This window comes from Calidris pugnax, unplaced genomic scaffold (genome assembly GCF_001431845.1).
Source record: "Calidris pugnax isolate Ruff unplaced genomic scaffold, ASM143184v1 scaffold103, whole genome shotgun sequence".
In the NCBI taxonomy this organism is placed as follows: Eukaryota; Metazoa; Chordata; class Aves; order Charadriiformes; family Scolopacidae; genus Calidris; species Calidris pugnax.
Window position 1 is genome coordinate 3,071,321 of NW_015090990.1, and position 12,550 is coordinate 3,083,870.

Genomic DNA, 12,550 nt, shown 5'->3' on the forward strand with positions numbered 1-12,550 from the left:
CAGCTCCTGGTGCAGCTGCTGGGGTCTGGGGTCTGCCTTATGTCCTCGGGACTCTCCCGCAGACCAAGGGGGGACAGAGCAGCCCAGCCTTGCAGCAGGGGAAGGGAGGGTTGGATCCCCTGAGCTGTCCCCTTTCCATTTTGGGTAATTTCCCCCCAGCCTGGCAGGGAGGGGGATGCTGAGCGCTTGGGTGGGTTTGGGGGGGGGACCAGGGGAGGTGCTGAGCCCCGTGCGTGGGCTCTGGGGCTTGCAGAAAGCTCTTCCCTCCCCTCTCCCCGCAGCCCCCCGCAGCTGAGCCCTGTTTCTCCGGTCTCCTTGGTGACAATCTCATCGCTCCTCGGCTTCTCTCCAGCACCTGAAAATAGCTGCCGAAAGCGGAGATGCCTTCTCCCTTCCCCGCTGCCAGCACCCGCTGGTGGCCAGGCTGGAGCCAGGCTGCCCGGCTCTCACCACAGCTGTAAGGGCCCAACCCCATCCCACCCCTGCACCGCTGTGGGGCAAGGGACACCCGGGACCCCCCCCCCCAGGACTGGGGCAGCCACTCTGTCCCCCTGTCAGGGCGGAGGGCCCCCCGGCCCCCCCCCCCCCAGGACTGGGGCAGCCACTCTGTCCCCCTGTCACCCCAATCCTGCTGGCCTGTCCCCAGCACCGAGCACCCCCTCCTTGGGGTGACACCGGGGGACAGGGATTTTGCTCCTTGCACCCCACTGCAGGCCAGGGCCCAGCTGTCCCCCCGGGAGTCAGTTGGAGCCACTTTGTCCCCTTGGCCCAGCAGCCACCAGCCCCGCTCGCCCACACGGCTGCTCCCTGGCCGCTGCGGCAGGCGGCCAAGGGGTTATTTGAACCTTCCTGAAATAGCAATGGAGCCGGGAGCGAGCGGAGGGAGGGAAGGGTGGGCAGGAGTGGGTGGCCCGGCGGGCGAGGAAGGAGGTTCCCCGGCTGTCCCCACCGTGAGACCCGGGGTGACCAGGGACGGCTGAACCTGGCAGCGGGACCCCGGGCAGGGTCAGGGCATCACGGGGGACAGCGTGTCCCCAGCTGCTCTGGTTGCCGCCCACCCCCAGGGAAGGATCCAGCCCTCCTCCAGCATCCCCAGGGCCAGCGCTGTCCCCGGGGGGACACGGTCACCCCTCTCGGGCCGGCTGCTGGGGGGTCGCGGGGTGGCGCCGTGGTTTCGGTGCGTGTGTGTCGTTTCCCCCCCCCTCCCCGCGGTGGCGGGGGCATGGCTGGCATTGCTCGCTGACACCCTATCTGCCAGGGCCCCGCCAGCCGCGGGCCCAGAATAGCAGCGCTGCCCCGCAGTCAGCATGGAGCGACTCCCCGGCCCCACTGCGCCCCAGGTACCGCCGGGGCGGGTGGGGGGCCCGGCCCGACAGCCCCCCAGCTATGGGGACGGGACACCCTCGGGGTGGGGGGACGTGAGGGGCTGGCACCCCCTCTTCGCACGATTGGGCAGCCATGAGGACAAGGACACGGAGCACAGTCTGACCCGCCTGCCTGCTCCTGCTGTCCCCAGCCCCTTGGGAAGGGTTGGGGTTGGGGGGTGTTGGCGTAGGGTCACCTTCTTCCTGGGGTTGGCTCTGGGCTCCTTAAGGAGCAGTCCCCGTGCCTTTGTTATTGTAGGGTGGCTCGTAAACATTGGCTCTGCCAGTGGGTTTGTGGTCCGGGGTTGCTCTTCCCGCCGCCTGTGCTGCTTTGTTATGGTAGGGTCTCCCGGGGACCAGGGGGCATGAGGTCAGCTGGACGGCTGTGCCCATCTCTGTCCCACCTGGGGCTGCCCCCCTTGTTATTGTAGGGTCTCCCAGGGTGGACCTGGTCCCCGGAGGGCAGGTGGGGCTGGCGGGGCTCCCGGCACGGGAGGAAGCAGGACCGGGATTTACACCTTGGGGTCGGAGAAGGGAGAGGACGGGTGCGGAGCCGCTGTGGGATGCACTCGGCTCTGATAATGGAGAGAGGAACCAGGGGGTCCTCCCTCCCCTCCCCTGGTCTGAGGACCCCAACTGCACCCCCCAGAGCCTGGGGACAAGCTGGGTGTCCTGGGCTGGAGCCACCAGAAGCAGCAGGTTCTGGGGGTCTTGGTTGGGTGGGGGACTCCCCAGGGAGATGGGGGCTGAGCCCAGCCTGCATCTTCACCCCAAAAGGATGGTCCCCTCTGCCCGGCTTCGGGGGGAACTGGGGTAGCTGGGTGGGTGCAGACAGCACCCATGGGTGGGGGAGAGGCTGGGCTGACTTCTGCTGATTCCCCCTCGCTGTGTGTCCCTTCAGGTGGCGTTGCTGGATGCCACTGCCTGCCCCGAGGAGAAAGGTGGGTAGTGGGCAGTGCTGAGGCTCATAGGAAGGGGGGGACCTGGCTCACTCATGCAATTAGCATGTCGGTCCTCTGCCCACCCAGCCCATACCCCTTGATGCCCCACTCCTCAGCTCCTTCCCAGCAGCTCCTGGTGCCCCCAGGCTGGAGAGCTGCAGTGCTGTGGTCTGTCAATGTGGAGGGGGGAACAGGATAGTCTGTGGGGAGCACCCCCTCCCTCAGCATCCCCCCTGCTCCCCCCAGGCAGGAGAGCACTGTGACCCGGCAGCTCAGCTCACCAGCCAGGGCTGGGGTAGGGGGGTTGCCCACAGGGTTCCCAGAGGCCCTGTGCCCCAGGGAGGATGGGGAGGAGGAAGAAGAGGAGGAGGAAGAGGACAAGCGCAGGAGCCCGAGACCTGTCACCTTCACGCTGGGCAATGAGATGCTGGGGCTGGGCCCGGGCCCCGAAAGTGAGTTTCAGACCCCTGACGCCGAGGTCTACATGCACTTCCTGAGGAGCCACTGCTGCTACGACGCCGTCCCCACCAGCTGCAAGCTCGTTGTCTTCGACATCTCCCTGGAGGTGACAAAGCGGGGGATCAGCGGGGCATCAGGGCAGGGAGCAGGCTCAGGAATGCCCTGACCCCCTTCCGACTCTCCCGGCAGATCAAGAAAGCCTTCGTGGCACTGGTGGCCAACGGGGTGCGTGCCGCCCCGCTCTGGGACAGCAAGAAACAGAGCTTTGTGGGTGAGTGCCGGCAGCGCCACCTGACCCCTTCCCCTGCCTGGCAGTAAGGGGTGCGGGCAGCGCTGCCAGCCCCACGTGTCTCCGCAGGGATGCTCACCATCACCGACTTCATCAACATCCTCCACCGCTACTACCGCTCGCCCCTGGTGAGTGTGGTGGGGAGGGTGTGGAGGGTCAGGGGGCAGCATGGGGCTGGCATGGGCTGTCCCCACCTCTCCTGGTCCCCCTCTTCCCTCTCTTGGTCCCCTCTTCGTCATTGGGGGTTGCTCTGGGCCAGCCCAGTGTCTGCTTGGTGCCCCTCTGCCCAGCACCCAAGATGTGGTCTCCGTGCTCAGGGTGGTGGGGTGGGATGTCCAGGGAAGTGGGAATGCCCCAAAGCCCCCTCAGTCCTCCATGGGGCCACCATGACCAGGGCATCTCCCTGCCCTCAGGTTCAGATCTATGAGGTGGAGGAGCACAAGATTGAGACCTGGAGAGGTAAAAAACTGGGGACAATGGGGGTTGCTGGGCTGGGGATGTCACACAGGGCATGGAGCTGGGCTCCAGGAGTGCGGGATACCCCCTCTCCCACCTCTCTCCTTTGGCAGAGGTGTACCTGCAGGGCTCCTTCAAGCCACTGGTCTACATCTCCCCAAGCAATAGGTGAGGAGCTGCGCACTGGGAGAGAGCACGTCCCATGGGGGGGTGTGCCCGGGAGGCAGCCCTATCCCCCCCACGGTGTCACTGTCACCCACAGCCTCTTCGATGCTGTCTACTCCCTGATCAAGCACAAGATCCATCGCCTGCCTGTCATCGAGCCCGTCTCAGGCAATGTCCTGCACATCCTGACGCACAAGCGCATCCTCAAGTTCCTCCACATCTTCGTGAGTGCTGGGGCCGTGTGTGCACACACACGGCGGGTGTGTAGGGGCACAAGCAAGGGTGTCAGGTATGCGTAGGTGCCAGCCCAGCCCTGCCCTGCCCTGGCACAGGGGTCCACCATCCCCAAGCCACGCTTCCTGAAGAAAACGGTGCAGGAGCTGTGTGTTGGCACCTTCCGTGATGTGGCCGTTGTGCCTGAGACCGCCCCCATCTACACCGCCCTGGAGATCTTCGTGGACCGCCGTGTCTCTGCCCTGCCAGTCATCAACGATGCTGGTACCTGGGGAGGGGGACCAGCAACCCCCTCATCTCCATCTGCCAGTGGCTCCGGCCCCATCCCCACCCAAAACCCCCCTCCTGGCCCTTGGGCTGCCCCTTGAAATGCAGGTGGGTGGTCCCCAGGGCCCCTTCCCCAGCCCCTGCGCTGTCTCTCCTTGCAGGGCAAGTGGTCGGCCTCTACTCTCGGTTCGACGTCATTGTGAGTACCCTGTGTGTTTGCGTGCCTGGCACGACTGTGGCCCCTTGCACACTGCTGGTGGGGTGCTCACACCTGCCTGTGCCCATGCAAATGTGCCCCAAGTACGCCGATACTCGTGCCGGTGTAGATCTGCCCTCTGTGTCACTGGGGCTCGGTGTCAGCACAACGGGGTGCGAGGACGTGTTGGGGCACTGAGAGGTGCCACCTCTCCCGCAGCACCTGGCAGCCCAGAAGACCTACAACAACCTGGACATCAGCGTGCGGGAGGCGCTGCGGCAGCGCACCATCTGCCTGGAGGGGGTCCTCACCTGCTACCCCCACGAAACTATGGAGGACATCATCGACCGCATCGCCAAGGAGCAGGTGAGCAGCTGGGACACCTCATGCCGGCGCCAGCCCCCTCCCCTGCCCCGCTGCCTGAGCTGCCTGCGATGCTCTGCCTGCATCCACAGGTCCATCGCCTGGTTCTGGTGGATGAGAATCGGTACCCGCGGGGCATCGTCTCCCTCTCCGACATCCTCCAGGCCCTTGTGCTCACTCCTGCAGGTATCGATGCTCTTAACTCTTAGCCCGTGACGCTCCATCTTTCTCCACTTGCACCCTCCATTTCTCTCCACTTCAGGTAGGCGCCGTCCCCTGCCACTGCGTGCCTGTCCCCTCCCCGCCGCTGGGCCACCCGCACCTCCCTGCTCGGGCCATCGGCCTCCACCTCAGCCAAATTGGCCCCAGGGGATGGAGGAGGCTGAGGTTGGGGTCCAGCACCCCCAGGTCGGGGTGGCAGGACCTGGATGCTGCGCTTGTCCCCGAGGACACAAGGATCACAGGGGATCCCTTCTGGGATCCTGATCCCTGGTGTCCATGAGGAAGGATGTGGGCACCTGCCACGGAGACACCCCCAGGCCCCCACCCAGGCAGCACGTGGGATGCAGGTTTTGCAGGTCCCTGTGCTTTGGGCTGGAGGAGGGTTTTAGTCTGTGATGCACCCCAAGACTCTTTTTTGATCTTGTCCCTCCTGAGACCTGAGCCCCTCCAGTGCTGTTCCGGGAGGGGTGGGAGGGACAGAGGGGACAGACCCCCCCCACTCGCACAGCCCAGACGTGCTGCTTGCCACTAGCTGTGTGTACGTGTGTGTACAATGGTGGCTGACCCATTGGCCATGGTTGGCAGAGCCCACTGCCCCCTCTGCCCATGGTGGCCCCAAAACTGTTTGTTCTGGGGATGGGGCTCACTCCTGTGCTGGGACTGTGCTGCCTGGCCACCTGCGCCTGGCTCTACTCACCCACTGCCTGGTGAGTCCTCACTGGTGATGGGTGGGCATGGCACTGGCACCCACCGTAGCACCCATTTAGGGGTGAACTGTGGAGGAGCTGGCCCCAATGTCCAGCTGCTTCCTAAAGGTAATGATGCTTTTTTTGGGGTGGTGGTGGGAAACGAGCTTGGGCCACTCCATGCCCACCCTTGTGCCCACTCACTCCCCCAGAAATGCCCAGTTGCTCCATGGAGAAAGGGACTGGGGAGGTGGTGTGTGTTGACACAGCAGATGTGGGACACACCTCCCCCCCATTTCCCCATCACGGTGCCTTCACTCACCCCATCCCTGCTGCGCACAGGGGTGGCTGTGCTGGGGGGACCACTGGGCTGTCCCCCCCTCCAGGCCAGCATCCCCCTCCTACCCCAGGGCTTGCACCCAGGGGTGGAGGCAAGACCCTGCTGTCTCCGTGGCCACTAGGGCAAGTTGGAGGGCCGTGTCGCAGGGTGCCCAGCCCAACACCGGTGCCTGCTGGGGACTTATGGCCTCACGCTCTCTCTTGCCCCTCAGGCATCGACCGATTCTCACTCTGAAGACACCAGGGAAGTGCCGTCATCTCGTCCAACCCGGGGGTCTCTTGCATGGCCCTGGGGCCATGGAAGGAGGCTTGGGCCCCGGAGGCTCTCCGCCTGGAGGGGCTGCCCCGGTCCTGGGGCTCGTCTTGAGTCTGGGGCCAGATCCTGCCGGCCTCGGGGAGGCAGGGAGCAGGGAAACGGGGGCCCCGGGGCTGCCTCCTGCCAGCGAGCACACGGTGAAACTCAATGGGCACCGTGCCCCAGGAGCCATGTCATGCCCGCAGCTGGGCACGGGGACCTGCGTGGCCCCAGGGGACGCGGCCACCCCTCTCCCACCCTGCTGCCGGATCTGAGCGCTTGGGCTGCGGCTCCCCCGCGGCCAGCACGGTCCTGCCAGCGGCACCCGGTGCCCGGTAGCGTAGGCTGAGCTGCACACACAGGCTTTGTTGTAGGGGGTCACGCAGGGCTGGAGCACCCTGGCAGAGGCACAGCCTGTGCCGGAGCTGGCGCCAGGGCGGGCACTTGCACGGGGAGCCTGTGCATGTTTTGGGGTGGGCGGGGGGTATTTATTTATTTGCTAGTCTGTTCAGCTTTGTTGTAATAAATAAAGCAGCCTGCTCCAGGAACTGCTGCCTCGCTTTTCTGGGGTGCAGATGGGCATGGTTCCTCCGAAGAGAGGTGGCTGAGGAGGGGGTGCCGGCTGCTTGGCAGAGCTGGGGCACCCAGCCTGGGATGCCCACTGGGATCTGCTTCAACGAGGGTGGTGTGAGCAGAGGCTGGCACGTCTGCCCACCTGGGTAGAGCCAGGGACACGGGGACATTGGCTCACCATAGGTCATAGAGCCTTGATGGCTCCACTGTGGCAGTGGTTAGTGGGTCCCTTCAGGGACATACTGGGCACAGCAGCCTTGGTACCAGTAGGGTGTCTGCCTGCTGCTTGCCCCCAGTCCAGCTGGGCTCCCCAGCAGCAAGAAGGTGAGGGGGAATGACCATGGGGGTGCCCTGTACCCCCGTCCTCCCGGAACTCAAGCTCCCCTGTCTGTGGCTGCTGCCAGCTCTGAGCCCCTGCAGTGGCCCTGGGTGACAGCCAGATTGGGGACCGGGGGAGCTGAACTGATCCTCTCTGCTGATTTGCCCAGAGCGAGTCCTGCCCCTGTTCCTGTGCCCCCCATATCAGCATCTCGGTGAAATAACGGCTGATAGCAAAAGGTCTCGGGTGCTCCACACCCCCCATGTGGTGGCTGGCCCTGCCAGTGCCTGCTGGTGACATGATGCCAGCACTGGGTGGTGACAGGCCCCCCTCCCCATCTCAGGGGACATCGCTCTGCTTGCCCAGGGCCAGGGCTGGCTCCAACCCCCAAACCCCCGCTGGCAGCTCAACCCTCCCCGGGGAGGCAGAAGGGAAACTGAGGCACGGAGAAGTGGCTGAGGCCAAGGTCAGCTGTTCAGAGAGGACCCAGACATCCTGGCTCCAGGCACAGATCCACGCGCAGCTACACAAGGACGGGACGAAGGAGACACCGAACGGCTGCAAGCCCCCTCCCCGCATACCCCCCCAACCCTGGCAGAGCTCCCGGCTCCCCGACGCAGCCCAGCTGGGCACGGGATGGGGGGGAGACACAACCCCTCCCAGCGTGTGAAAGGCACAGCAGTTCCCCAAGCCTCCTGCTGATTCGGGGTAGGGGGACACTAGTGCCCCAGGGGCGATTTGGAGGCATCTCTCATTCCCCCCTCACCTTCCCCACAGTGGGGCTGGGAGCCCCCCCATCCCAGTCGGGCAGGGGGTGGGTGAGAGGGTGGGTTTCCCTTCCTGCCCCTCCTCGTGGGGCAGCGGGGGTCCCCGCTTGGTGCCCGGGGTGGGTGCGCAGTCAGGGGGCCCCCGGGCGAGCAATGAACTCCAGGTTGATGGGCTTGTCGGCCACCAGGACGATGCGGGACACGGATGTCACCTCCACGCCGCGAGGGTCCGGCCGCACTTCGAATGCCTGGATGATCTGTAGGGAGAAGGGGGTGGCAGTGCCTCAGGGACCCCCTGAGCTCCCCATCCCAGCTTGTGGCGGAGTTACCCAGGGCGGGGGGATCCCTACTCACCCTGGCGAGGGCCAGGTGCATCTCCAGCTCAGCGATGCGGCGGCCAACGCAGGCCCGGACCCCGTAGCCGAAGGGAATGGAGCTGAAGGGGTGGTGGGGGGAGCCATGGCCCCGGAGCCAGCGCTGGGGCAGGAACCGCTCGGGCTCGGGAAAGTAGGTCTCATCATGGGACATTGCGTAGTGTGCCAGGACAAAGAGGGTCTGCAGGGCAAGAATTGTTGGGGGGGAGGTTAATGACCCCCGCCAGGCCCCACTGAGTGCAGCAGGAGTCCCCATGGCATGGCCCCCACTCACGTTCTTGGGGAAGAGGTAGTCTCCGATGACAATGTCCTTCTCATAGAAGACCCTGGCGTTGGTGGGCACCACGGGGTAGACCCTAGGATATGGGGAGAGTTAGTGGGGGAGCAGGACCCATCTGGGGAACCCCAAGGGGAAAGAGCCAAAGGCAGGACAAGGGAGAACATCTCCTGGCTGCTCAGCGGCTGCTTCCTTCTCCCCAGGGAGGATGCGGACGGATGTGGACCTGAAGGACTGAAATCCAGCCCTGCACCATCTCTGGTTGGTGCATTCCCCAACATGGGGGAAGAAGGGACTGCCCATGGGGAAGGGGTCAGTGACAGGGACCCTGGGACAAGGACAAGGCTGGGCTGTACCTCAGCGTCTCCTTGATCACGGCCCGAAGCATTGGCATCTTGGGGATATCCTCAGCACCAGGATACCGGTCGGCAGGCACGACGGCTTTCAGCTCCTGGTACAGGGTCTCCTGGATGCCCGGATCCCGGGAGAGGTGGTACAGGGCCCAGGACAGCGTGTTGGAGGTCTGGGGGAGGAGAGCACAGAGTCGAGTGAGGGAGATGGGAGCAGTACCCAAACAGCCTTGTGCCAAGTTGTGGCACTAGGACAGCACCAGGGAGCCCCTGCCCCGGTGCACAGGGAAGCCAGGGGTTAGGGGCAGTGAGCACGGGGGAAACTGAGGCAGGGAGCAGGGCATGGTTTGTGGTGACCGATTCCTGAGGGTTTGCACCTGTGGAGCATCTACCAGCCCCCCCAACTACCAGCCCAGAGCTTGTAGGGTCTGTGGAGTACAGCTGAGCATGGCCCCGTGGCTCCCCCCCAGCACGGAGCTTGGTGGGGATCCCTCAGGTGGCAACTGCCCAGCTCTCACCGTGTCCACGCCGGCCAGCAGCAGCTCGGCCACGCTGCCGTAGACCTCATCCAGGCTGAGCCTGCCGCTGGCCAGCAGGTAGCTCAGGTAGCCAGACACCTCCTTGCCCCGCTCCACCTGCCCCTCCAGCTCCTCCATCTTTCGGTCAATCAGGGTCTTGCCTGTAGGGACAAGAGAGTGGGACCCAGCGCTGAGAAGAGCGAGAATGGCCCAAAGGACAGGAGGCTGGGGACTGCCCCACCTTTGAAGGTCCTTCAATCCCACCATGTGGGCTCCCCATCATCACCACTCACCGAAGGCGAAGATGGTGTCCCAGCTGTTCAAGTAGCGGTCCCAGTAGGGCAGCACCTTGCGGCTCCATCGGGGCAAGACGGTGGCAAAGATGGAGTTCTTGAACATGAGGTTGATGGAGTCGATGAAGCGCTGGGTCTCGGCGGGGACCTGCTGCTTCAGGCACCCAATGCGGGTCTCGAAGAGGATATAGGAGATACCTGCGGGAGAAAGGCCTCATCCAGACCCCTGTGGGGATGGGAAGAGTGGGGCAGGGTGGGGGCGAGGGGGAGGACCCCCCTACCTTCCAGGGCGAAGCGGTAGAGCAGGTTGGCCACGTCCCCCACCAGCACCCCCGAGGGGCTGCGGCTCCGCTCGTCCCGCAGCCGCACCATCAGGTCCGACACCACCTCCCCGATGGCGTCCGCGTACAGCACCGCCTCCGAGGGCTTCAGCAGCCGCTTGTTGAGGACCTGGCGCAGGCGGTACCAGCGCTCCCCTTCCCTGCACGGGGACAGGGCTCAGCGCCGGGGGCACGGCCGGGCAGAGGGCAGTGGCTGGCAAGTTCCCCAGTCCCTAGGGGTGGGGGCATCCTCCCCGTGCCAGGCTGGAACCATGCTGAGGCTCTTTCCACCACCATCCCCCACCCCCCATGACCATGCCCTTCTGCTTGTGGGGGAACACACTGCTTGCAGGAGAGGGAACAATGTGAGCTGCCACCTGGGGTAGGGACAGGAGCCACGTGCCACCCCACAGAGCGCAGCCAGGGCAGGACTCACTCGGTGAAGGGTCCGTAGGGCAGGCGCCGCGTGTCCCGGTGCTCCTTCCACAGGGCCATGTCGCTCCGCATGGGGTACTTGCCCTCCTGCCGTAGCAGCTGCTCCAGCACCACCGGGCTCCCGATGTTAATGTTCTCATAATGCCCGAAGGTTGACTTCCAGATAGGGCCATAAAGGCGCCGGGACATCAGCTGGGATGCACCAGAGCACAGCAGGGTGAATGGGATGGGGCCAGCACTGCGGCAGGATCAGTCCCTCCCTGCCCCGATGCTGTCCTGCGTGTGTCCAGCATGCCCTGCACCCATCCTGGGGGACCCTTCAGCACCAGCTGGGCCCAAGCTCTGACCACCCCCAAGCTGGCACCATCCTTGAAGTGCTCTGCAGGTGGCCTGGGCTGGTGCCTCCAGGCTCATGTCCTTTGCCAGCACTAAGCGCACCAGGCACCGATCCCCAGCACAAGCTGGCACAACCTTCACCCACCCCAGAGATGCACAGAGGGTCTGGTGGGTCTTGTGGGCAAGCAAGACTAAGAAGGGACAGCAGGGACAGGGACAACTGCCAAGCGCAGGGCTCTGCTAAGATGCAGGGACATGGCAGTGGCTGTCAACAGGTTAGAGCCCCACTGCTTCCAGCACGGCCCCAGCCATGCTCTGCTCAACCTGGGGGCAACAGTCCCTAGGTGGGTCCTTGAACCCAACTCCCGATAAGGTTGGTTAATGATCAGTGGTGGGAGGGCAGGACTGAGCTGCTCCCAGGGCAGCTTGCCACCCGTAGGGCATGGCCCTGGGGCCATGGGCTCACAGGCCAGCTAGAAGACATCCATCAGCCCTGCTCTGGGCTCTGCTGGCCACAGCTCCCCTCTCTTCAGCTGTACCCAAGGGTGCCATGCCTGCATCCCCACTGGGGAGCACGGTGACCCCCGAGTGCATCCCTCGGGGGCAGCTGGGCACCCCTTTGCAAATGGATCTACACGGGGCCATGTCCAAGGGTGCTTTCCATCCCACCCAGGCACCACCAGAGCCTCTGTGGAGCAGGGCCAAGCCCGGGGGGCTGTGGGGCGACCCAGCCGGGAAGCCCTGGTACCCGTTCCCCGCGGCTGCGGGGATGCACGTGGTACAATCTCCCTTGGTGACTGACTGCATCGCAGCCTGCGCCCGGATTCAGCTGGATTCGTCACCGCGGGGAGACGTTCCTCGCGTGTGGTGGCAGGAGGAGGGGGAGGGACGGCCGCCCCGGTGCCGCAGGCGGCTTGCCGGGCGAACACGCTGTGTGGGGCCGTGGGCAGCCGTGAAACCTGCCCACCGGTGCCTGCTGGCAGCTGGGACCCCGGGAGAGCAGGACCAGGAGAGCAGGGCTGATGCTGGTGCTGCTGGCATCCAAGGAAAGGCACGTCCAGAGCATGTGGGCATCTGTCTGCTAAAGCCGGGCCACGCTTGGAGCCCCCGAGGGCAGGAGGGAGCAGTGGGGAGCTCCCGTGCCTGCTCCCTGAGACCCCGCTGCCCTGTGCCAGCCCTTTCTCCAAGCCGCCGTGCCCGGTGCTCTGCGGTGCCGGGGGAGGCCTGTTCCTGCTCTCTCCCTCCCGGCCGGTCAGAGCTCCAGGGCGCTGGAAGATGCCGCCTGGCTCGAGGCCAGCCAAACCCGTCGCTTGCTTCATCCGACGTATGAGGAAGTGTTGGCAGAAGAAAACAAACACCTCTGCCCATCCCTCCCCTGCCTGTCTGGGTACCATCTGCCCAAACACCTGCCCGGCTGCCTGCCCCCCAAACCCCTCCGGCTTGCCATGGCCAGGGCGGCTCGGGCTGCCCGGGGATGCCAGGACCCCGTGAGCCCCCCCCTGAACCTTTGCCCTCGGCTGCCCGGCCGGCCAGGGGGATGCTGGAGCAGCCCTGGGCTGGCAGGATCCCCCCCGGGGGGGCTACCTGCTTCTCTCTCCGCTGCTCACCCCAGTGTCACCCCACGATGGAGGGGTGCTCCCTGCCGCCCAGCCCCTCCTCTCCCTCGCCCGGCCGCCCCCGCTCAACTCCCTGCCCTCCACCCCCCACACCCT

General features: G+C 65.3%; 2 protein-coding genes across 5 annotated transcripts; one reads left to right on the forward strand and one right to left on the reverse strand.

Annotated features, from left to right (window-relative positions):
• The first annotated feature begins 946 nt into the window (after positions 1 to 946).
• PRKAG3 (protein kinase, AMP-activated, gamma 3 non-catalytic subunit) lies at positions 947 to 6,821 on the forward strand. 4 transcript variants are annotated; one of them, XM_014954627.1, is made up of 13 exons: positions 947 to 1,340; positions 2,266 to 2,305; positions 2,605 to 2,870; positions 2,954 to 3,035; positions 3,123 to 3,181; positions 3,467 to 3,512; positions 3,623 to 3,677; positions 3,772 to 3,898; positions 4,007 to 4,172; positions 4,337 to 4,374; positions 4,591 to 4,737; positions 4,827 to 4,920; positions 6,194 to 6,800. In XM_014954627.1, exons 1-13 carry the CDS (start codon positions 1,308 to 1,310, stop codon positions 6,214 to 6,216), a joined length of 1,176 nt encoding a protein of 391 aa, XP_014810113.1. In that variant the 5' UTR covers positions 947 to 1,307; the 3' UTR covers positions 6,217 to 6,800. The 4 variants fall into 4 exon arrangements, 3 of the variants coding, with proteins under 3 accessions (XP_014810113.1, XP_014810114.1, XP_014810115.1); XM_014954629.1 differs by lacking the exon at positions 4,827 to 4,920 and adding an exon at positions 4,921 to 4,996 and having other exon boundaries at positions 948 to 1,340; positions 6,194 to 6,804; XR_001413404.1 differs by having other exon boundaries at positions 949 to 1,340; positions 4,827 to 4,996; positions 6,194 to 6,798.
• A 795-nt stretch (positions 6,822 to 7,616) lies between these two features.
• On the reverse strand, positions 7,617 to 10,828 carry LOC106895287 (sterol 26-hydroxylase, mitochondrial). Its single transcript, XM_014954626.1, has 8 exons — positions 10,504 to 10,828; positions 10,029 to 10,228; positions 9,748 to 9,945; positions 9,455 to 9,615; positions 8,943 to 9,109; positions 8,584 to 8,665; positions 8,290 to 8,490; positions 7,617 to 8,192 (listed from the first exon to the last, which is right to left on the reverse strand). Exons 1-8 carry the CDS (start codon positions 10,689 to 10,691, stop codon positions 8,067 to 8,069), a joined length of 1,323 nt encoding a protein of 440 aa, XP_014810112.1. The 5' UTR covers positions 10,692 to 10,828; the 3' UTR covers positions 7,617 to 8,066.
• Positions 10,829 to 12,550: the final 1,722 nt, after the last annotated feature.